General features: G+C 42.0%; 1 protein-coding gene across 2 annotated transcripts in view; it reads right to left on the reverse strand.

Annotated features, from left to right (window-relative positions):
- Positions 1–804: 804 nt before the first annotated feature.
- UBASH3B (ubiquitin associated and SH3 domain containing B) overlaps positions 805–25,635 on the reverse strand; it is a 135,132-nt gene continuing 110,301 nt past the window's right edge. For both annotated transcript variants that reach the window (XM_014843654.3, XM_044752246.2), the window contains exons 6-14: positions 24,525–24,733; positions 20,226–20,358; positions 18,728–18,848; positions 17,977–18,099; positions 16,589–16,681; positions 15,182–15,326; positions 8,146–8,252; positions 6,697–6,806; positions 805–5,449 (exon numbers count right to left, since the gene is read on the reverse strand). In XM_014843654.3, coding sequence (XP_014699140.1) covers positions 5,312–5,449; positions 6,697–6,806; positions 8,146–8,252; positions 15,182–15,326; positions 16,589–16,681; positions 17,977–18,099; positions 18,728–18,848; positions 20,226–20,358; positions 24,525–24,733 — 1,179 coding nt within the window. In that variant the 3' untranslated portion in view covers positions 805–5,311. The remainder of the gene's footprint in view (positions 5,450–6,696; positions 6,807–8,145; positions 8,253–15,181; positions 15,327–16,588; positions 16,682–17,976; positions 18,100–18,727; positions 18,849–20,225; positions 20,359–24,524; positions 24,734–25,635) is intronic.

Consider the following 25,635-nt stretch of genomic DNA (forward strand, 5'->3'; position numbering starts at 1 on the left):
TTTACCTGTTTATTTCTGGCAAAATGAAATATTCTGTTTCATTAGAAGGAAGACTGTTGGTCCTCAACTTTAAAAAAAAAAGGCATTTTGCTCATTTCAGCTTAAACAAATTCCAAGCACGCTGATTCATTCTCTCTGGTCGTGCAGGCAGCCTTTACGTACATCACAAAAGGGCAAAATGAGTTTGGGAATCTGTCAAGCAGAGAACAGCTGAGAACCAGCCACAAGGCTAAACATAGCTTGGTCTTTTGTCGGATATGAGCATTAGCTGTTATGTGTCCTCGGGAATTAAACCCTGCCAGGGTAGTAGCTGGTCACGTCAATGAAAATCTGCATTCGTGTCCTGGATATAAATTTGCATACATGGCTTTTTAAGAAATCTATTAGCTTAACATATCATTACTTCAAAAATGGGGTCTATGGCTTTGAGTAGTGTGGAACCTAGTTTGAGCTGGATTTCCCCTCTCTCTTGCCCGAATTCTCACTCTGGATTGTTCCTGGTGTACCTATTCGAGGTGTAGTGGTGAGGGATGAAGGCTCGCACATGTGGCTGAGAAAGCATTTGGAACTTGCTTTTTCCCTCCTGGGGGGGTTTTCACCGCTCCAGTCTGGGTGACTCAGAGAGATGCTTGCCCAGAAGGGACCAGAGGCCCACAGTGCTGCTGGAGCATCCTCCCATTTCCATCAGCAGCAAGTGCCCCTCTTGCCCTGTGAGTGAAGAATCACACTCTTAACAGACATTTACGAAGTAACGATGACCACAATCACATTTGAAAACATGGTAGGAATAGAGACCACTCAGAATTTAATATGAGATCGCTCTGGATCGACTGAGGACACAGTTCCTCTTTATTAAACCGTCTATGATCCACTTAAACGGAGATGCTCACAGAATGGAATGAACTAATTACAATGATGCCAGAGCTGTATCTAGGGGAAGAGCACGCAGCCAGGAAAACACAAATGCCACAGGTAGTTTACAAGGAATTTGGCAATACAATTAGGTGTGGTTTTCTTTTTTATAATTACAAAACTTTTTCTTCAAATAAATACACCTCAATCACATAGAAAAAAATGATACAATAGCCTTATAAATGAGAAAGAAACCAATATACCTCCCAAAACAGTAGGTTTAGAATGGTCTATGCATAACCAAAATGCTTCAGGATGGTGTTCCCATCTTGAGTGGCAATCAAAGAACCAGACACATTTCCCATTATACATGTGTATCCTGTACAGAGTCCAAGAATAGTTGAACAGCTACAAAATTCCAAATTTTTGTGTAATGGCAGCTAATTGGTACTGGGAAAACATTTGTAAGAACTGATTGTATATTAGGTTTGACTACTCATCACTATAATTTTAAACCTACATACACTGAACATAATATTATATGTATTTAAAAATCAGGTTATTTCTTCTGTATTTAAAGGCCATTTTTTTCATCCCCTTGAATTTTTGTTATAGCTAGTCACTTTCCTAGGAAAATTCAATATTTTGAAGTATTAAAGAGAAGCAAATCCAATTTTAATCCTATGTTTAAACATGAAAAGCATCTGCCCTCACCTATAAAATATCCCCCATCATCTTTGTAAAGTGAATATTAACCTAAATAGATGTTAAATCGCTCTTTTCCCCACCCTCCTCCGCCAGTTTCATCTCTCCTAGCAAGGCAGGCAACCGACTAACGCCTCTTCGTTCTCACACGTGTGCGGGACTTCAATTTAAATGCAAATAACCCTGCGCCTCATTATCTGAGAAGTTCGTGCAGACACAGTACAGTTGTGACTGTGCCTGTGAAAATTAAAGGCGGTTCATCTGTATTCTAACACACACATCACTTAGAGTAAATTCAAAAGAGCAATTCATCACTGCTTGCAAATTAAACACTGGAGTTGCGGAGTGCCTAGGTTTCGGAGGAATGCCTCCCTTTTTGCTACACAGGGACGCCTTTCTGCAAAGGCAATGAGATAGGAACTTCTCTTTATTGTAGCTCTTCAATTAGTTCCCAATGACACTAGGTAATGGAAATAAAAGACTTCGTTTAATACGAACACAGCTAGTTGAGTGGAAAAGATACATTGATGGCAATGCTAAGCACAGCTGGATGACGATCTACGTGTATTCCAAACACCACTGACAGGAAAATGACCGCATCGGCCTAAAATGCAAGAAAATTATCAACAATGATTTACCAAACCGACATCACTCCAGAAGATTTTTTTTATTTTTATTTTTATTTTTTGCAAAATCATCTTTCAAATATAAGGTTATTTTAAAATAATTCTTTGGTTAAAGTATAATTCAAATAAAAAGTAGAAACTCCTCCAAGCCTTTCACTATAGGGTGAAGAATACCCCCCCTCTTTCAGCCATCAGATGGCCATTTAATCAGCCATTCAGATTCTATGAATCTAAATGTAATGGAAACACTGTATTCTGAACTCCATACTGGGGTGAAGCAATAAGCTCCTAGCTACCAATGCAGTGATGGAGAAGAGAGCTCGGGAAATTGACCCCCCTAGCTTGTGCATTAAAATGTGCCAATTATTCTAGTCCACAGAGGAATAGATGTGGCATTTTAAAATCACCGAAACCAAAGTCCTATCTATGAATAATACTGGGGCATTAGCAGATTGACGTGGCACTTGTACAAGCAGCAAACTGTTTCAGACTTTCAATCCCAGATTAAATCTTTTAGTTAATTTCATCTCAGTTTATTTCAGGTAATTTTCTACATTAAAAAAATTCCTCTCTACAAGAAACCATTTGGTTCCTCTTATCTGGCATTTCCTTCCTTCCTTCCTTCCCTCCTCTCTTCCTTTCTTCCTTCTTTCTCCCCTATACCCCTTCCCCCACCAATATTTGTTCTTAATAGGCATCAGCCTCAGATCCAAAAGAACTAGCCTGAACTTCACTTGGAATATCAACCTAGAATTTTTGGATGAATATGAAATCATGTGATATAGCTGTCTGTTCCTTTAATTACACAGAAATTCAACATGACTTCCAAAGAATTTCCTCAGTTGGAGTCCAAGCTTAGTTTTTAAGGAGGTGAAAAGAGGATTTAATATGAATTCAGATCATTCAGGCCATTTTAATAAACAATCCGGATAATTAAAGCAGAGGAATAAACTGTTTTATTCAGGGTTTTCCACCTAAATTATTCAGAAAATTATTTCAGATCTCTGCCTCCTTTTGCTCATATAGACAGCAGCCTAAGTCTCTGTCCATATTGGACGAAGGACAATGGATTGTACCCCAGCTAAGCTGATCTATCAGGTCACCATAGGACTAAGACAACTGAGAGGGAGGGAGAGGCTAACCTATTTGAACTTTCTTCTGTACACACTGCTACAGTTTTCACAGAAATCGGATGAGAGCTTCCAGCATTATTCTGAGCGCTGAAAGTCCAGGAATATTTGTGGAGAACCACTAAACATTATAGATCTGATTAAACAGTGGATTCACTTCACTATAGATAAAAGAATGAATGGCAGTGACATTACATTAGCTGTAATGTGATTTTTCTCTTAAAACTTTTAATGGGAATATTTCTCCCATTTTAAGGTTGAAACCTGTGTATTACTCAATGATGTCAGCACAGAGTTATTTCTGTACTCAGAAGCTGGATCAATGTTTGTGCAATGCTATGCTAGAAGAAATCAATATTTGATTCTTCAAATGTAAAATTCATGACATATTTCTTTGACTTAAAAAAACCCCAACTAGAATCCTCTTGCTGATTAGTATACATAGCCAGCATCCTTTCACTTCCTCTTCTTTTCAGGGATCATCAAATTCTGGTTTCAAATAGGAGCACAGATCCATTTTTATATGCCATATGTTTTATGTATCTGGGTTTTGAAGCTTATTCAATGCTACAATGTATATTGATTTGTTTTACACTAATGTTCCCTTTAAATGCCTGGGATTTCATTTTGCACACATATTCTACACAGTGAACGATTCCATACCAGACCATTGTCTGTTGCTGTCAACAGTCAGCTAGTCACACAATTAAACAGACATTGATAACTGATGTTTTTGGTTTGATTGTCACTGATTTTTCTTTTAAATTAACTGCCTCTAAATTCAGGAAGTAGGTATGATAAGAGACCACAGGATGTAGCTCTCTCAACTCTCCTCGAGTAGCCCTACCTGCATATTTTAAATTATCGTAGAAAAACAAACACACAAATAAAAACGACAGCACAAGCAGCAGTGCAGTCGTGACTGTTATCATTTCAATTAGTTCCCTGACATCATTATACATCCCTGGTACAGCTGATGCATTTGTGGATGTTCTGTGTTGACTGACACGTACCGTAAGTGTACAACGACCTCACCCTTGGTATGGTTTGTAAAGATGTCCATATTGCACAAGAATGAGCTTCTTGCTAACTCAAATAATGCATCTAACATACGTCCTTTCAAAATGTCAACATCCTTAACTAGTTAACATAGCCCAGCCTCTAGGGGCAAAGACGAGCAAATCATGGTGATTTAGAAGTGCTGTGGCTCGTTAGGCTACAACACACATGATTCCAGGTCACTTTCTATTTTGCAAATTCTTTGCTCCTACAACTGAATATTTCACACATTTATCTTCCTCCTGAGTATCCAAAAGTGCTTTGTCTCCCCATTTCACACATAGAAGCAAGGGGGAAAGGCTGTAGCAAAAAGCCGTAGCCAGCTGCTCTAGAGAAAATGTGGCGGTACCAGGGTAAACGGTAGCGTCTTCAAGCAGGTGTCGAGCCAGCAGCATTGGTGTATATGGGTCACCTTGAGGGTAGAATTCGATGTGTAACCTAAGAACAACTCGCTGTGGGGGCATGTTTTCTAGTAACCTTAAAAGAATTCTTCAGCTTGGCTTTGCCTAACTGGAACATGGAGTTCAAAAGAAAATCCCCTCACCAAACTGGCAGCTCAGTGTCCCCCCAGCTGGATTCTGGACGTGCTCCTTCCTCAGAATGGGCTGGCATCTCCCTTTGGGAGGACTCAGGCTCCTTAGCCATGCATAGATGGAAGGAAGAGCACATTCTCTGCTGTGGCAGGTGCCTCGATTTCGGAAGACAATTCTCGAAAGCCTTAAGAGTCCAGAGAGAATGCATTTTATCCCTGAATCAAGTCTTTCTCTCATTCACACAGTCTCATTAGAAGAGCTTTAAAGCATGAAAGGAAATATGCTCAATTATTCTGAGCTGTCCGCTTAGAATGTGGTGCAGAATTTTCCACTGTTACTAAAACACATGAAAAGACACTTCTCCCAAAGGCTTTCTAAAGCCTTCTCTTCTCGTTCACTGTGTGGTTTATTCTTGCAGCAAGGTCTCTCTCCAGTTGAAGCCCCCAGTTGGTCCATGAGTAAGAGGAAGGATGGGTGGGTCCGTCAGCTGCCATATTCCAGTTTCTCCTAATTCTTCACAGGAACAAAACCCCAAATATGGGATCTGAAGTAAGAGTAGTAAAAAAAAGGGAAAATAGAAAGCAGGTTTAATGCTTTAACTTCTGTCTAGACACAAAGATCTTCAGGTGTCCCTTGAGAGTAAGGACTATCCATAGGAATTAATAGGGACTTTGCAGACATGCAGCCCCTCCCATAATCAATAAAGAAAATTAAATGGATAAAACTGATAAATGAGAGGGGTGCGTATCTACGTTGTAAGAGGATTCATCGGGATTAATCAAATACGGAGCTCCCCCAGTACAACTGAGTCCTTGTTTATAGATTCCTTCTTAATAGCATGGGAGAAAAGAGGACGATCATATATAAAGCAAAGGTGCTGAGATTTAGTTCCCAATTACAAGTCAAGCTAAAAATGACGCTCAAACATTTCTGAAATTATACTTGGACAGTGGGAAAAATTATTCAATTTTTAAAAATTCATTTCATTCAGTCTCACCTTTTTTGCATGTGTATCTGTAACATTCAAAGCTGAAGCTGTGCCCTTCCTAACGTCAGCGTCAGGGCGTTTCAAAACTTATTTTTGCGTGTGTGTCCTGAGCTGCATTTATAACCAGGGCAAAAATCTCTGCCCTCAAGCAGCTTACAGAGTAATGGGAAGGAGAGACGCATAAATAAGCTTTTAAAAAATGAGAAAAGAACTACAATTGAGTTTGAATGAGCTTCTCCAGGGACAGATAAAGGAAGCATATAAGTCAGCCTGGAGGGAAGTGTGTGGGAGGGCGGCTGACGGGAAAACTGATTCCACAGGCCAGAGAAGGAAAAATCCAGATGTGTCGGTCAGCCTCCTGGGTATTCTGTCTCGCTGCCTGTTCCTGGGTTTGCCTTTCAGCCTGATCATTTAAATCACTGCTTCCTTCGGCCTACCAGCTATCTGACAGTTCTCTTCTAGCTGCACTGTCAGACGCTGTGTTTCAGCCTTCTCACCCGTCTTCAACCAACCCACGGTCGTTCAAGGAAATCCAGACAATTTCCTTATAATTCTTAGCTACTTCATAAATTTCGGCTCTTAGAAACTAGAACTAGCTCAAACATATCTTCGTCTCTTACACAAGGCCTAATAAAGTGTCTTAAACAGAGTACCACTCAATACATCTTGGTCCATTGAATCAATAAATGCATCTTCCCAGCTCAGAGTAAACTGGTGCTTCAAAGAATTCAGCTACCAGCCGATCACTGAACTGTTCTAAAACTGTTGGGCCCACAGGTCCCTGACACGCAGCTAGGAATTACCTTTCGGACCATCTGTACAAAGTCCTTGGAGTTCTGAGGTGACAGGCCCTGAAGCTGGCAGGTGCACGCTTCAAGGGAAGACGCGTGGGCCACAATCAGGATGTTATTTCCTGGGGGAGAAAAGCAAGGAAGACCGTTTCTATAAAGGCACATGCAAATTTTATAAATACTGGAAGCCAAGTGTTCTTGGGAAGGACAAACATCCTCAAGAAGGAGACAATGTGGCCAAGCAATATTTTGAAAATACTTTGTACAGTGAAGGAAGACTAATGTCATTAAAAAACCCCACAAAACCCTTTTAATCTTAAAATAATTATAGATTCACAGTTTACAAATGTATATATATGATTACATATTACATATGCCATATATAGTACAATATGTATGTACACAAACACACACATACACATATTATATATCTACACATGGCATATACACTATATAGACATATACACACACACCAGGGAGGGCCCACGCACCCTTCACCAGTCCCCCCGACCCCCCAAGGGTGACATCTTGCCTAACTACAGGAAACGGACACTGGTACAATCCACATAGCTTATTTAGATCTCACTAGGTTTACCCAATTCTGTCACATGTGTAACTTTTTGTAAACACCATCACAATCAAGATGCAAAATGGATTTATGTCTACAGGGCTCTCTGCTACTCCTTTTAATATAGTTTTCAGTGTTGCCACTGTAGAACCATGAGCACCTGAGACTTTCTCATCCTCATAGGAGGGCGCCCTGGAGCGGTAATGGAGTGAGTGGCTTATGAGTGAAAACTGAAAGGTGGCAATCACCCATCAGACTGTTGACCAGGGTTATCCACTGTAAACATTTTGTTGTATATAATTCCAGTCTTTGCTTTATGAAGATAAATATTTTAACTTGAAAAAAAAAGCGATGGGAATATGCAAACTCTTTTGTAATCCGCCCTTTTCACTAAAAAATTTATAATAAACAGTCAGTCCTACATTATTATTAAATATTTGAGTTCAATGTTTATAAAATTCAATAGCGAACAGACTTGAGTCTTACAGAACACTGCTCTTGGTGGTAGCAGAGACGGTAGGTGTGTTTGTGTGTGGGTGTCCATGCTCCTGGATCAAATTACAGGCAAATAGTGTTATGCTAAAGAACTTCTGGGAAATTGTAGCAAAGAACTTCCTTCACAGGGACCAAGATAAATAGCTGTAAGGCAGAATTCTAAGTTATTTTGTGCAGTAACTAAGTCTGGTGTATTCCCATGGAATAGCTACCATTTCAGGTACTCAAGAGAATATTACAAATTCAACATTAAAGTATCTATAAGAGAGTCTGGAAATATTGTTCTTTGCGGTTAAGCAAGTGTGCCAAAGCAGGTTGAAACTTCTTGAATAGCCTATTAACCAAGATGGAGAAATGATCACATATTTAAATATGGAATCCAAAATAATACCACCTACCTTTACTTTTACATTCACTTATTATTTCTTTTGTTACTTGGAAACTTCTACTGATATAAGTGTCATAGGATTCTGAAACCACTAATTTGCTGACTGGAATGTGAGGTCTGTAATAGAAAAACCAACAAAAGCAATGAAAACGTTTTGATCTCACGATACAGCAATGATACTACTCTAAATTTTTAAGACTTTTCTCAAGTTCCCGTATTTCTGTTTATCCATTTCCCTAGAAGGGATGGAGGTATAGGGAGGAGTATTTCCACCATACAGAAGTGGGGTTGAAAGGTAGAGAATGCACAAAAATAAAGGCTACGTGTGCATGGTGTCAGAATGAGCAGCTGAAAAATGAACCACTCAGTGCAGGTTTCTCTCGCAGGATAACTCCTCAGCAGTTTGATTAATTTTACTGACCATCAGTCTTAGGTCACATAGCTGACAGGAAGCAGAGCAGAGGTTGGATCTCTTTCTCTAGGTAGATCACCAGAGGTTTCCCAGGCCTCTCTTCCATAGCCTTATACATGATAAGCTGAAAGGATAGGTGTTATCTATTTATTTATTTTTTTCAGCTTTTTGGGGATATAACTGAGATATAACATTATATAAGTTTAAGGTGTACAACGTATTGATTTGATACGCTTATATATTGTAAAATGATTACCACCATAGCGTTAGCCAACGCCTCCATCACTCACATAATTATCATTTTTTTTGTGGTGAGAACAGTTAAGATCTACTCTCCTACAACTTTCAAGTATATGATACTTAACACATAATACGGTATTATTAACTATAATCACCATGCTGTACGTATATAGACATATCAAATCAATCCCCAGAACTTATTCATCTTGTAACTGGAAGTTTGCACCCTTTGACCAATATCTCCCCATTCACCACCCCCCAAGTCCCTGGTAACCACCACTCTACTGTCTGTTTCTCTGAGTTGAGCTTTTTCAGATTCCATATATAAGTCATAGTATGTGCAGATATCTCTTTGAGATCCTCTTTTCATTTTCTTTGGATATATACCCAGAAGTGGGATGGCTGGATCATATGGTAGTTCTATTTTTAACTTTTTGAGGAAACTGCATACTGTTTTCCATAGTGGCTGCACCAATTTACATTCCCACCAACACTGTACAAGGGTTCCGTTTTGTGCACATGCTTTATAACACTTGTCATCTGTTGACTTTTTGATAATAGCCATTCTAACAGATGTGAGGTCATATCTCGTTGTGGTTTTGATTTGCACTTCCCTGATGGTTAGTGCTGTTGAGCATCTTTTCATGTACTTGTTGGCCATTTATATGTCTTCTTGGAAAAAATATTCATTTCCTCTGCCCATTGTTTAATTAGATTGTTTGGGTCCTTTTTGTTTGTGTTTTTGTTTTTTACTATTGAGTTGTATGAGTTCTTTATATATTTTGGATGTTAACTCCTTATCAGATATATGATTTGCAAATATTTTCTCCTATTCTGTACGTTTTCTTTTCATTTTGTTGATTGTTTCTTTTCCTGTGCAGAAGCTTTTTAGTTTGATGTAGTCCACTTGTTGATTTTGTCTTTTGTTACTTGTGCTTTGGTGTCATATTCAAAAAATTATTGCCAAGACCAATGTCAAGGAGCTTTTTCTTTGTTTTGTTCTAAGAGTTTTATGATTTCAATTCTTATGTTTAAGTCTTGAAAATTTTGAGTTCATTTTTGTGAGTGGTGTAAGATAGAGGTCCAATTTCATTCTTCTGCACATGGTTATCCAGTTTTCTCAGCAATGTTTATTGAAGAGACTATCCTTTCCCCATTGAGTATTCTTGGCTCCCTTGTCTTTTATTAGTAGACTGTATATTATTTAACTATATATTCAAGGGTTTATTTCTGGGCTCTCCATTCTGTTCCATTTATCTGTATCTATTTTTATGCCCGTGCCATACTGTTTTGATTACTGTAGCTTTGTAGTATAGTTTGAAATCAGGAAGTGTGATGCCTCGTACTTTGTTGTTCTTTGTCAGGTTTACTTTGGCTATTCAGGATCTTTTGTGGTTTCAAGGAAACTTTGGGATTATTTTTTCTGTTTCTGTGAAAAACGCCACTGGAATTTTGATAGGGAGTTTAATCTATAGATGGCTTTGGGCAGTAGGGACATTTTAACAATATTAATTCCTCTAATCCATGAGCAGGGGATATCTTTCCATTTGTTTGTGTCTTCTTCAATTTCTCTCATCAAAGTCTTCAGTGTACAGATCTTTTACTTCCTTTGTTAAACTTATTCCTAAGTATTTTGTTTTTGATGTTACTGTGAATAGGATTGTTTTCCTTTCTTTTCATATATGTTATTGTTAGTGGATAGAAACACAACTGATTTCTGTATGTTGACATTGTGTCCTGCAGCTTTACTGAATTTATTTATTAGTTCTGACAGTTTTATGGTAGAGTTTTTAGGATTTTCTACATATGACGTCATATTATCTACAAACAAAGACAATTTAATTGCCTCCTTTCCAATTTGGATGCCTTTTACTTCTTTTCCTTGCCTGACTTCTCTGGCTGGGACTTCCAGCACTATGTTAAATAGGAGTGGTGAGAGTGAGCATCCTTGTCTTGTTCCTGATCTCAGAGGAGAAGCTTTCAACCTTTCACCATTGAGTAGGATGTTAGCTGTGGGCTTATCGTATATGGCCTTTATTATGTTGAAATATTTTCCTTCTATACTCTTTTTATTGAGTGTTTTCATCAAGAAAGGATAGTGTATTTTGTCAAGTGCTTTTTCTCATCTATTGAGATGATCATATGATTTTTATCTTTCACTCTACTAATGTGGTATATCATATTTATTGATTTCATGTTGAGCCATCCTTGCATCTCAGGGATAAATCCCATTTGCTCATAGTGTATGATCCTTTTAATGTGCTGTTGATTTCAATTTGCTAATATTTTGTCGAGAATTTTTGCATCCATATTCATCAGGAATATTGGTCTTTCTTGTAGTGTCCCTATCTTGCTTTGGTGTGAGGGTAATGCTGGCCTCACAAAATGAGCTGGGAAGTTGTAAGGATAGGTTTTAAAAGCAGATGTTAGGTGCGTTGGATTTCTGAGCTTAAAAAATCTTCACCAGTCTTTCTTATTCTTTCTCTCTTATTTTGAACACAGATCACACAACTAGCACTAGGAAGAGCCCAGGGAACATAAGGATGAAGATAACCCAATTTCTCTGCTTGAGGAGCTCTCAGTGTGTGGTTGAGGCGAGTAGGCTGTTGATGTAAGTGATAATTATGACACAGTGTACAAGGCGTATAAGAGGATGATCAAAGCAGGGTCCTCCCATCCTGGTGACCCTACATGTCTTCAATCCCAGTCACTTCTGCCTGCTTCTACCTCCCTTTACTATTTAGTATTTCTGGTCTATGAGGCGTTTATCTTGTTTTTGAATACAACTATTCATATTTTCTGTTTTTCTGTTTTGTGTTTTAGCTGCATAGTGGATGGAGGTGGTAGTGAGTTCTGAAAGTGAGTTCACATGGCATCTTGATCAGAATACATTACTGCTGCTGCTGCTACTACTATTACAAAGATTTACCGAGAGGTTCCCAAGTGTCAGGCTCTGTGCAAAGTGCCCTACTTGCATTCTTTGAATATAGCCCTCCTAGCAATGCTTTTACAAATTGTGACTTTATGGATGACAAAACTAAGGCTCTGAAAGGCTATAGATGACTTGCCTATGATTACACATTAGCGACTCTTACACCCTCAATTTAAACTTGGGTCTGAGATCAATGCCTGTAAACTTATCTTCCACTTTGAATGACTTTTGATAGTATCTTCCTCAAGACTGGCCTTCTGTGCACTTGGGTTTTCTGTTCAGAGAGAAAGGATGTCGTTCCATTTGAAGGAAACCTGCCCTCATCTAAACAACATTCTCTCAGCAAGTATACTTCTCCTAGGAAACAACCTTCTGAATCTCATAGCACCCTGGGAGATAGGGAGGGACATGAATCACCACTTGTGAGGGATGTAGCTTGTTGTTCTGGAGCAAACTCTTCCTCCTCACCCCCACCTCTCATCCACTTCTACTACCACTTGTGTCATCTGCTCTTCCAGGAGCCCCACACCCACTGTGACTAAAGGTCTCTTTGTATGGCCCAGGGAGTCAGTTTAGGGGTGAGACCACGTTGTGATGTATGAGGTTTGTGTAAGTGAAGAGCAGGTAGATGCTGGGATCCAGTTCTTCCTGGTCAGTTCTTGCCTTTAGCAGTTCTTGCCTTGAAGTTGAACCTATGAATGGCTTCCATGTGTGAACCAGTCCTGATGGGGATGGGACAGAGAAAACCTCTCTCACCCCTGTCAGCAGCACACATCATGCTTCCAGCCACACCTGCAGGACCTATGTGCTGTACTCAGAGTCAGGTGGCCTCCAACCACCAACTAGACTGGGAATCCAGTGCTCAGGATGCTCGGGCAGCATCCCCGGAACAGTCTTCTCCTGGTACACTCTCTACTCCCCAGCCTGGTCCAGGCTGTATATCAGGCTTCTGCTTTGAGCCCCACCACAAAGTTTGATTTGTTGCCCCTCTAATCCTCCAGATCCATGCACCACCCCACCCCACCATCCCCAGTCAGGGCCCTGTTCTGAACCCCATCCAACAGTGTAGATTTTGTTTTTTGCTCCCTTGCTTCTCCCAGCCCAGCTCCCTAATAATCCAGCAGCTTTCTGCACCCAGCTCCCAGGCTGAGTCTTGCTGCCTGTGGATGACACTTGGATATGAGTCACTAGCCCGGTTAGTTTCCCTTAACCTGGCTTCCAGTCCCACCTCCCTCTTGTTCCAAGGTGACAGTGCTCTTTAAGTGTGCTAGCTTGACTTACAGTACCCTGTCAGTCCTTCCTCCTGTGCCCATCACTATGTTTCTTGAATCATTGGGGTACCACTACTTGCTTCAAAATGACTGCCCCCTTGGCACAATTAATTTCAGAGAGAATTTAACTCCAGGGGCTGTGCCTCTCACATACTTTGTTGTTGACTTTCATAATTGATGTATAGAATTAGACACTTTATTTTTTTTCCCCTCAAACACAAAATGGTTGAATTGAATTTTGATTTTTTGTAGAGGAGAAGAAAATCCAGACTAAGGACCACGTCCTGACCCCCAGGCTCCTGGCATTCATCCATCTGCTAGTACTGCTGGTGGGCTGTGTGGTCTGTGTGTGCCTGGGTGTGTGTCTGCATGTGCATCGAAAGGCTCAGATAGAATGATCTGGAGACCTTTGACCTTTGTAAATCAGCTTGGGAAGAATTGCAGGATGCATTGAAGGGGGAAACTGAAGATATAGTTGGCTCAGGTTGGCCTGGGAGGGGCTGGTGATGAGTGAGAAAAGTCATTTCTTCAATGTTGGCAGCAGCTCATCCTCCTTCCAGGCCAGAGGGATGATGGCCGTTGGCATGGGGACAACAATTTATTGCTGTTTCTACCAAAGAACAGAAACACAGTGGACATAGAGTGGCTAGGACAAAATGTAAAGCATATTAGTAAGGGATATGATTGATTAATTTAATTTTATTTTGGAGGAATGCTAACCCTTTAAAGCAAGAAGAAGTAGCACACATTAATTAATTTATGGGGTTATCAGAGGTCTTATTTGCAGAGCAGGAAAATGAGTATGGAAAAAGAGATATTTTCTTCTACCTTAGCCAGAAACTCACATTGCTTCATTTGTGGTTTGGATGGGTAATTGAAACAAAAGATTAAGGGATATCACAAGCAAGAAAGCTCTGCTTATATTGGTCACTTGTTCCAAATTCTCCCCTAAGAAACATGAAGTTAACTCCCCACTACAATGGTTATGAATTAACTGTCCCTCCTCAAGAACATTTTACAAATGCCTGAGTGGATTTTTGATCGTTAACGTAACTATATTATCATCGGTCAATTCTTAATTGTTTACATGTGGATTATTTACCTGTGAGCTATCTACAAACAGTGCTTTTTAACCCCAGCACAGACAGTCTGGTCTCACAGAAAAAGCAAAGGAGTAGGAATGAGGAAACTAAAGCAGATTACACAGTGCCTGGCATGCCAACAACAAGCAAGTGGGGCCGGCCCCGTGGCCGAGGGGTTAAGTTCACGCACTCCGCTTTGGTGGCCCAGGGTTTCGCTGGTTCAGATCCTGGGCGCGGACATGGCACTGCTCATCAGGCCACATTGAGGCGGCCTCCCACATACCACAACTAGAGGGACCTACAACTAAAATATACAACTATGTACTGGGGGGATTTGGGGAGAAAGAACAGAAAAAAAAAAAAAGGAAGAAGATTGGCAACAAGTGTTAGCTCAGGTGCCAATCTAAAAAAAAACAAGGAAGAAAGGCTAGTTATTATTGTCATATGTGGCCACTAAATGGATAGCTTTCAGCAAGCCACTTGCACTCTGTTATGTAGAAAAGTGGCTTGCCTACATTCTGGGGTTATGGTAATAATAAATGAAGACAGAGAATTAAGAATGCTTTGAAAAATTACAAATGCCAATCCAAGGCGAGACATTGTCATTTCCCTTCTCTCCCCCCAGCCTTCTGGATCTGCATCATTAGCTGGTGCACGCTCCTGGAATCAAAGTGGTTTTATTATTCACTGAAAGAAATATAATAAAGTCAGGAAGATCCGATGTGCGTGGGGGGATATAATCCACACTAATGCTAACTAAAGGGAATGCTGGCTTTCTCCAGGTTTTTTTTTTTTCAGTGAATTATTTTGACCAGTAATTTTCTTTTCTTTTCTTTTTTTAGCTGAGTTCATAATAGTTTACATCAATGCGAAATTTCAGTTGTACATTATTTCTTGACTGTTACCACATAAGTGCTCCCCTTCACCCCGTGTGCCCACCCCCCACCCAGGCTTTCCCAGTTTTGGTCTTTCAAGTCATAGCTTGACTTCCACCAATATAAACAACTGCCTGAGGGCTAAATCTGGTCCTTCATGTCCTTAATCAGCCTGGCCTGGTGTGAAAAGCACTTCCACATGGGCCTCAGGACACAGTGGGTTCAGAGGGTTACCTGTAGGTTGTATCAACACTCAGGTTGGCTGCAGCTAACTCTGATGGAGGTATCCACGCAGGTAACGTGTTCCCAGCAACCCATTTTGTCCACTCAAATAAGCCCGGCTCTACACGGATCTTCAAGTGATTTTCTTGTTGTAAACCTTAGAGGTGAAATAAAATGAAGATGAAGGACATGCACAATGCTCTCAGTGGAAAAGTAAGGTAGAGGCCAAATTGCTATAAAAATTCTGGTAAATCTCCTATTCTCTTTCTTACCAGATGCTATATAAGCAAAAGAAGGTGGAAGCATGTGGGTTTGGACACAGGTTTTTAATTTTTGTGTGTTACAAACAAACGAGTTTAATACTATGGCCACAGCACCAGCATGTCTACTGGCTTTAAGTGGTATCTGATTTAAGGAAAAAACCCACAAGTCATTAGCCATATAATTTACACAGTTCTGTGACTACTATAATTCCTCTTTCTAAAGTAAGTTCTGAGATAGCCTTACCATGAAACATCAGAAATTCTCTTAGCATCCTCTACTCTACAATAGCTTACATTGTATTTGAATATCATGTAAATTATTCATTTTCCCTATCAGTAAATCCAGTGTTGGATATTTACAAGTGCCAGTGCACAAGTCCTGTGTTTTACTGTCATGTAATTACTCTGAGAGTAGGAATTCGCCCTGTTTAACTCTCTTGATACTACCTTTAGCCCAGTTTTTCGGTGCAAATTTAATGCATAATGCCTTTCAATACACAAATGCACCTGGTTTACTTAAGGTTAACGAATAGAATTCTCGAATCTAGTGGAAATCTTTTGTTGGCTCAGCTCTTTCTGGCTCCTTTGTGTGTTTGGTGTAAGTAAACAGACCAATGTGTCTCTTCTATTTTCCCTTCCAGTGAAATGAGAATGGAGATCCCTGTAACCAGCTTCCAAGGATTTTAGGGTGAAAGTTGAGTCTTTTTACGGCAATGGAGCTTTTAAAGTCTTTCCAATTAACTAAAGAAACAAGGAGGCTTAAGATTTGCAGACTCCTAGGAGTACCATTGCTGCTGTAAACAAGAGGCAAAGAGAGTGGAGTGGGAGGAAACAATTTCACTGTTTCGGTGCAAAAAAACGATCACGCTCTGCAGGCTCTAAACTGTTGCCAGACGACAGTATTTTACAAGCCTACAACTCATCCAAGAGAGCTTTACATTTTCAAGAAAAAAATTATTTGTGTACTTCCTTTCATCTCGCTTATGCTGCCAGAGTATGATTTTGGGACTTATGCAAAGACATCTGAAAGAATCATTGCTAACAATTCCAAATTCAAAGCTTTCAGTTGGCTAATGTCCCACAAGTCTAGGATAATTTAAATGTGGGGCTGCAGAGAGACAGAGGGATGGACTAGTTGACCTTTGTCAAGTCTTACCTTTCAGGATGTTGTATGCAGTCTGAACGCAGCGCAGGGATGGGGAGCAGTAGACGTGGTCAATAATGGTGTTACTCTCCAATAGGGCTTCACCTATGAAGAAACCAAAGAGAAGTCAATCTGATGGATTTACTCAGCCTCAGCTTGACTCTCAATGTGGGAGAGGGTGCCAGGCAGACCCTGCAAACCTCTCTTTTAAGTGTGGGCTCACATAGGGCCCACAGTTTCAGCCTTGTTTCTAAAAAATCCTCTGAGCAGCGTTTCTGTGAAAGAGCCAAAGGGAAGACCCGTCTTGTCTTTCTCTTTCCTGCTCTCTGGTGTTAACAGGCAGTAAAATGTCCATTTAGGAGAGAACTATAAACATGATAATACTCTGATTTCAAGTTTGTGATAAAAGTGAGAGAGTTTATGTTATGAAAATTAGGACTTGTTTTAATTTTATCCTGTGTTAAACAAAATCTCAACTTGTCATATTCTTAGACACCAGAGGTAAATCCCAACACCCAGTGCTCCACCACTCTCCTCATGGATAAAGTCCAAACACCTTAACGTGGTGGTCAAGGTCTTCCGCAAACTTGTCTTCATCCATCTCGCCAGCCTGATCTCTTGCCCTGCTCACAATCGATGCTCTAGAAACAAGACAGCTTGTATCCTCCATACTCTTGATGCCGTTTCTTATGTCTGTGACTTTATCTTGTTCTTCCCACTGAGAATGCCCTTCCAGCCCTCCTGCTCCTTCTTTGCCCAGCTGACTTCCACTTCAGGTCTCAGCTGACCTCTCTTCTCCTCTGATGTGTCTTTTTGGTGCTCCCATAATACTCTCTACATAGTTCCATTCTTGACTCTCCCATACTCTATGATATTTATCCACTTATAAGTTTGTTTCCCTGAGGGCGGGGACTCACACTTGGACCCCCAACACCTAGCACAGGACCTTGCACAAAGTAAGTGGTCAATCAGCATGTGTCAAATGATTGAACAGAGAAAGGCTGCTGTTCTGCATGGCAGGTACAGAATAGAATACAGGTACAAAGAACTAAGCCTCTTCAAAGGATCACTTGGCCTCTATACATTCAGCTACTCCAGGGTTCCCTCCTCACCCTGGCGCTAGAAGCTGACCTGTCTGCCACACCAAGCCTGACCTTGCCCCATCACTGGACCATACACCCCTCAATAGGGATCACACCTTGTTCATTTTGGTAAACCAATGCAGTGCGAAGCACAGTGTCCTGAACTTAATGATTATATAAAATTCCTTTTGAGTTGAGGAAATATACTACTTGTAGGAAAGTCATAGAAATCCCTAGAAGGTGTCCTGGCATAGCCACTGGAGCCAGTCTTTGCAAGAAGTAGCCAGGAAAGGCTGTACAGTCACTCGCAACACTTACCCACTAGTCTTGCTTGCATGCATCCAAACACGGTGATTGGAGCATCTTTCTCATAATCCCGGAAACCACCGCTCCGCTGAGGTAAACTGTGAGGCATGTTCAGGTTGGTGCGTATGTAGCGGCCTGGAAAAAAAAGTCCAACAAAGGCTACATGAGTTGTTTCCTCAGGACTTCCACAGTTGATCCTGACAGCAAACCCACTCCCATTCCTTTTTGGCCAGAGCCCGAATTGAGTTCTCTAGAAAATATTCAGGCTGACACTCTCCATTTGGTAGAGTCTCTTGGAATCCACTCTTCCATTCTATTGACAAAAATGACAAGAGATAGTTTTTAAGTGACAGTAATAACCAGACACTCGAAATCGGATTATCTGATATGGAAGCCTCCCTGTCTTAAATATGCCACTCAAATGAAAATGGAACCACAATGAGCCAGGGTGATTTAACGGAGGGAACTCTGGCCATGGAATCAGGACACCTGTCTCTGCCTCTGACTTTGCCATATGACCATGGGCAAGACATCTGCCTTCTTTAGTCCTTGGTGTCCCAGTTTATAGAATGGGGACAAGGACACTTATCTCTTCCCTAACACTGCAGGCATCAGGAAGGACTTAGATGTAACAGATTACAGGCATTTCCTATAGCACATGCAACCACAGATGACTCCATCTAGATAGATAAATGTAGCTTGACTGTGCCCCCTAGAGGCCATGATAAATATGCCAATGCTGAGCAGGCAACCAACTACTCACCTTTGGCATCAAAGCACTGGGATAGCCAGTACTTCCCAAACACAACATCCATCCTCTCACCGTGCCGACACACAAAGAGGCATCTCTTTTGAGGGCCAGGCTGGCTATTGACTCTCAGAGCCTGCAGAGAGAGAAAAGCTATTAGGGGAGAAACACATGAGAAACTAGACATGTCCCGGGGCCAGGGGCCAGGTGAGCTAGCTCTAGAACAAGTTCTGCCAATGCGTGACTTGGATAAGCCCCTTAACTACCTTGGATTTAGCTTGGCCTATCTGTAAAATGTGGATAGTAAGACTCATCCTACAGACCTCACCAGTAATTTTGAGATCAGATGAGATGAAGTGCAGGTGCTTTGCAAAAGAAGAAGGGTTATGAAAATGGTATTGTCACTGCTGCTGCTGTTGTTAGTAAGAGTAGCATTTGGCCAGTACTAAAACACGAAGGTCGCTTGAGTTACAGCTCAGAGGCACAACTGGCCTTATATAGCGATAGCCATCTGATGGGACAGCTTCCTCCCCTAAAGAGATGCTTTGTCAACTTCTTCAGGGAGCAAGGACTTTTACTGTCACCAATGTGTCTGCCTCATTTCTAACATGTGGTGGTTAGACCACAGGGTCCAATGGTCTCCTCCAGCAGTGAGGGCCTGCTTCACCTATTTTCATCACATTTAGGCTCTACTGTCTGACCACATGCATGTTGGTGTTCCCAGAAATGGTTCAGGGAGGACAAGTGCTACCTCTGGGTGATGAAATAGGCAAGTCTGCTGAAGGGTATGTCCAAACGACTTTGGTTTCTGTAAATGCTGGGTGGATCTCTATAGACGTGGGTCCTTCTTTTTGGTAGAGTCAGCTATTCCCAGTTTCCTTAGGGCTGCCAGCTTCACGTTGGCCAGCACTTCACATTTGCTTCCAGTTGCCCCGACGAGGTCAACATGTGGGATGGTGGCCTGGTCTTTCCCATCTCTTCTCCTACTGTTCCCCTAATTCAAGCCCTGGGCTCCAGCGAATGTGATCTAGAATCTTGATCCTCAACATGCTTGAACTTTCAGCTTGCCTTTGTCTATGTTGTTCAAAACCTCTCTCCCCATTCCTCCATTCTGCACACTTGCTGGCATACACTGAGCACTCTAACAAAAATGGAGCACTCATCATGTGCCAGGTACTGTGCTAAGAACCTTATTCTTATTATTTCCTTTAATCTTCACAACAGCCTACAAAGTAGATACAACTATTATTGCTTTACAGATAACATGTCCTCCTCTCTGCAGAACAGCCTTCCTTACCAACCTAGACCCAGATGCTGGTAGTCATTTTCAGTACCACCCATCTGCCACTTCCTAGGCTTGAATTTTTGTATATCATTTATAATCTTCTGCCCTTTCTCCCCAAGAGATTGAGGACCCTTCAGGGCAGCAAGGGGGAGCCCTCATGCTTAGCAAACGGGTGCTAGGTGGATCACTGAGTAGAGCTGAGGATGTGACCCCGACAGTCAGCCTTACCTGCGTGGGCTGGCAGATGATAGTCAGGGGAGTTGGCTCCCCCAGGCCCTGGTCCTCATACTGTCGCCTCTCCAATATGCCATCACCAAATGACAGAGCATTGGAAGATGATGTATTCAAGATCGAGTAAGAACTGCAGAGGAAGGTAAGAAAGATGTTAACTGCTTTGGCCAGGAGTCATCAGCACCTCATCGTTGGGCTCAACAGGAGTGTGGAATTAGCAGGAAACACTCTCTGGGCGGTGCAGTGGTTAGGAAAGCTGAGCAGGGGGCACCCCATTCCTATGGAGGAACATCTTGTTTTATACAGACTGAAGTCTTACAGTTAATAAATTAGGGGCAGATGGATTTCCGTACTTGGAACAGATGCATTCATCCCTCTGGGAAGGGATAGGGCCCATGATTTTGTGCTTATTAGGATGCCGCAGGCATGGCTGGCACCAAAGACATGTGAAAGAATAATGAGGTATCAATTTTGTACCATTGTTTCCAGCTATTTTTCTTGTTCAAAAGAAATAAACAATCTTTGTTGCCTTTAATCTTTTCCATAGTGGTTTCCATCTGAACTGACAAATTAGAGGATTTTTACTGTCTCCACCACTTTGCCTGTGGTTCCTATTGGTCAAGGAAACCTTATGGCCATTATCCTCTATTCTATCTTCTTCAGCCTCCAAACCCCTCTCCCCACCTCAACAATATCCCGAACAAGATGGTTAAATACAGTTATTTCAAAAGAGACCATTCTCACCAGATGCACAGAGCTGTGAGCCAAGAACTCTCATTTCTGGGTGTAACACTGTAACTACAGAAGCCCAAAAGAGGTCTTGTGAAAGGGAGGCAGCAAATCATGGCAGGTTTAAATTATTTTGATTAAGAAGGCCGGAAAAAGCTTTATCTAATAAACATTGCAATTTAAATATGGTTGTTAGGCAAATCTCCTTCTGCATCACTGGGCTGTGTCAAGGCAAAGCATTTAAATTTTCGATTTCTTGCTTCTTTACAACCAGGGTAGCCATACATCCTGGTTTGCCCAGCCTAGTCCTGGTTTGTACCTGTTTACCCAGCAATCTGTTCAGTTTTACATCTGTTCTGGATTATTTATTTTTAACACAGTATTATCCTTAGAATCTTATTTTTGAAAAGAACTTTTTATATTCACCAATATAATAAAACAAACTGGTTGTTAGTAAAAAATTTTTCAAAAAACTATGATTATAATAATTTTAGCCCCCCTTTTTCTCTCTGAAGTATCCTTTTTTTGACTGTCAATAGACTCATCCTACTGATACACAAAGGTCCAGAAGCCTCAGACCCTGTGATGTTTCAGCTTCTGTGCGCGTCAGAACCACCGGGGAAGTTTTAAGAAATGCACATGCCTGGGCCCCACTCCTCACAGACTGCGATTCAGCAGGTCTGGGGTGTCCAGGAACCTGCACTTTAACGAAGCAGCATCAGTACGTGTGGCGTGCAGCCAATGTGAGCTATTATGGTAAAACTTAAGCAACTGTAGACCAAGGAAATCTCGTGCCATTCACACAGTCCAAGAGACAGTCTCTTCTCCTTGATTTCAACCGAGATCCTCCCAAACACCACACAGTTAAAGAAAATTCAGTTTCACTGTCTAATTCATCAAAGCTTCGGGGCCTGAAATGTCTGGATATGTGGAATCATCCTCAAGTCTTGCTTGTACATGTCCCTTAATTTCTTTACTTTATTACAGCTGTGAAGACACGGATAGAATCCTCTCTCCCCTTCAGCTCAGCTGGCAAGGAGAATGCCGACCTCCTTCTCTTCTTAACTGCTGTTATAATCAAAGGCCCTGACACACTCTGAGACAGTTGGGGCTGTCAGTTCCAGTCAGACAATAGTCAGATGCTTTATGTTGAAAGCAGCGAAGGGAGGAAGCGGAACCTGACACCCAGAACATCTTCTCCAGCACTGGGGAGATGCCGGGACCTCCCTTGGACACATAGGCCTGTGGGTAAACCCAGAGGGACTGGCCAGCCCAATCCAGAGGACATAATGGGCTTCGACAATTGACAAATATCTAGGGATACTCAGAACCAGGCAAGATGCCCTAGTAAGGGTGATAGGAAATATTTCTTTAGGAGAGACTCAGAGAACGGAGGGCAGGGTAGGAAGGGTTGGGAAGGGTCAGCGGTCCCCAGTCCCTACTTGTTGCTTGAATCAGCAACTTTCCATCAAGTCAGCCAGGTCCTGCGTGAGCAGGGGCTGTGCTTTTACGTCCTTGAGGCTAACTGTGGTTAGGGGTGAGCTGGGCTCTGCCTGCTGAGTCATTTCCACCTCTGGGGTTAAGTAGGAAAGTACAAGTCTTCTATAGGATCACTTTTGTGGAAGAGACATTTGACTTGACAGGCATATAAGAAAAGACTAGAAAACACGAGTTAGAAAGAAAAGAAAAATCATAAAGCTAATGGCTCTTTTAGATTCAGTGCTGTTATATACATGGTACTGATCCATGGAAAGCTAAGTCCCTTATTGCAGTCTTCACAACACCCCTGTGAAGAAAGTACAATTATTATCTACATTTTATAGATTAGCAAACAGGTTCAGAGTGGTAATGTAACTTAGCCAAGGTCACACAGCTGGTAAGTGGGAGAGTTAGGATTTAAATCCAAGACTATTGAAATAAAAACTCGAATTCTTAATTACAGTGTCCTAACACCTAACCTTAGTAGTTCCCCACTCTCAGCAGGGTTGGCTGTGGAAGCTGATAGTTTAATTTCAGACGTGGTTCCCAGGGAAATAACTCACAAGTAATCTCTCAGAATAAAACGGGATGACACACAGAGCTCTCTGTGATCCACGGACCGAAGTCCCTGAGGCTCATCCGTGTTTCAGCCTGAGCTCTAATCTGGGCGAGAGTGGCTCTGGATGGAGCGATCTGAAGTGGGTCAGCAGGGCTTCCCACACGCTCTTCTCCCACATGGAGCCTTGCTTTTAAGAAAGTGATCTGGGAGCTGTGCATCTTCAGACAAATAATCTTTTAGTTCTCAGTTTATTCATGTATGTTATGCTTCACTTGTTTTTATGGGGATAAAATAGTGACTTTGGAAACCTAACTTATTTATTTTGATGTTCAGAAACATTTCCGAAATAGCAACTGTTTGGGGGAAATGAGGCAGCTTTGACCTTCCAATTTGTGCCCCAAAATGCTGGATGTTCATGGGGTGGGGGCGGGGGGTGGACTGGAAGGAAGGGCAGGGGTTGCAGGGCAGGGGTTATTAATTAAGGAAGAAGGAGTTCTTTCCTATCGTTGGGTTTGTGATTTGTCTGCTTGCTGATAACCAGGGAAACTTCTTTTCTTTTCTCCCTCCAGGCAAAAAACTCACTGCAATTGCCCCTCTCTGCCTCTCTTTTATGGCGGTAATAACAATGTTAGACACCATGCAGCTGGTGCTCAGAGCTTCCGGCTCTCAGCCACGTTGGCACATGGCAAGAACAAGAGGGAGGAAAAACAAACCAGCATGCACACCCTGGCGAGATGCCCGAGTGCACCAGGGAAGCGCTGGCTGGCTCTGAGCTTTTCAGATTAAGAAAGAGAAGGTGGCTTTACTCCTATTTTATCCAGTGGGACAAAGCTGGGCATACAACACATGCCACTCTCAACATGGGCCAATTTGGTGTGGGGGCAAAACAGTAGTGACCCATTGGTGGAAGTTATCATGCTAAAGAAGACTGGGTAGTCATGTGCCTTTTTTAGGTTCTGGCAGTCGCCCATTTCCTTAGACACAGTCTCTGTCGTCTAGGCATTCATGTGCCAAGTCTGAGGACTTGCACAGGATCACCTAACAAGTGAGGGGTACAGTTAGGTCTCCTGACTCTTGCAAATCCTTTTACTACTGGTCTGGCTGGCATAGTGGGAATCTGCCAGCTGCCCTGCAGAGTCACACCACTCTGAGCAATGACCCAGGACAAAGTGGACAGAATCCTGACAGCCGTGAAGACTCAGCCCTGGGATGACCCACACTTCAGCCAGAAGAGATGGACCCCAAAGCAGTCTCAGTTTAATCTCCGATCAGGAACTCAGACAGACAGTTACATCAAATGCGGCAGGCAGAGCGGAGCAGAGCAATCCATCTTTCATTTTTCCCATGCCCCAAGTCAGCCCTTTCCTGAAAGTCTAAAACCAATAGAGCTTTCTTCCACACAGATTCCATTTACTGTTACTGCTGCCCTGTGTGTCCAGGATCAAGTCCATTTTCCTGCCACCTCCTCGAAATCTGCAAGTGCAATGCTCTTCGAAAAGCAGCAGGCAAACAACATTGAGTCTGCTCACCCATGAAAGATCCAGGTGCTGCATTCGTCAGCCTTGGTAATGTAGTTCTCAGGCAGGAGTCCCGAACAGCCGGTAGTTAAGGATGTGCCATAGATCCAGCCCTCGCTGGTGCTGGTCTGCTCCATGGGAGACATGAAGATGAAGTCCCCAGGGACCAGCTCCAGCTCATCATCATTTTGTGGCGTGTAAGGGTAGATCACCTGTAATGTCTGAACAAGGAAGAGAAAGATGAGCGAGGCCCACATCTGACCCCTTCTTCTGAGTGCCTCCAGGGCATGTCTGTGGGTTCTGCTTTGTCCAGATGTTGACATTTACAGGCACCCTTGGGGTCTGCAGGCTCCGAGCAGATTTGGATTCAGATCAGAAAACATTTCTTCTTTTTTCAGAGTATTGTGGGTGGAGGCCTGGTGCTACTGATGGTTCCAGACTTTCTTTCAGGCATGTCTTTGCTTCCCATCAGGATTCAGATATGGTTTTTAGAAATTCATCTACAGGCTCATAGGCTCTCCAGTCAACTGCTATACAAATGGGGTTGGACCTAGCTTCCCCTGCTCCACCTGCTGGGAGAGGCACCATAATAGACACTTGAAACCCAGCTCATGGAGAGTGGGGCTTCCATATGGGGCTTACAGATGGGTCAGATGGAGAGACTCTTCCATAGGAAGGGTTTGGAAATTAAGTATTTCTCTTTCTATGTAACTAAGCTGCTTAAACAAGACAGGTCCCTGCCTTCAAGGAGCTTTCTTTAAACCTACGTTTTTAACAAAGACCCTGAAAGAAAACTATCTTCCATAGCCATCAGTGCATATGTCTGCATAACCAGCTTTCATAAGCAAACAGATGGAGACCACGTGTTCCATCTTTGGGCTCAGAAAAAGCCCCCAGGGCCAACCGTAGGCCATGCCACTTGGCTGATTTATTCCATTTTTTCCCTCCTTTCCTGGTATATATGAACATCACAGGCATAGGCATGAAGGTACTTTAGAAAACACTTATTTTACTATTTTTTTAATTAACAGCAGGAGACCTTCAAAGTAAGGAAAATATTTCCTGTCCTGTTTGTTTCACAAGGGACACAAAGATTGAGAGGCTTTCACAGCTTTTCCCACGG

The sequence above is a fragment of the Equus asinus genome, chromosome 20, assembly GCF_041296235.1.
Source record: "Equus asinus isolate D_3611 breed Donkey chromosome 20, EquAss-T2T_v2, whole genome shotgun sequence".
Classification (NCBI taxonomy): domain Eukaryota; kingdom Metazoa; phylum Chordata; class Mammalia; order Perissodactyla; family Equidae; genus Equus; species Equus asinus.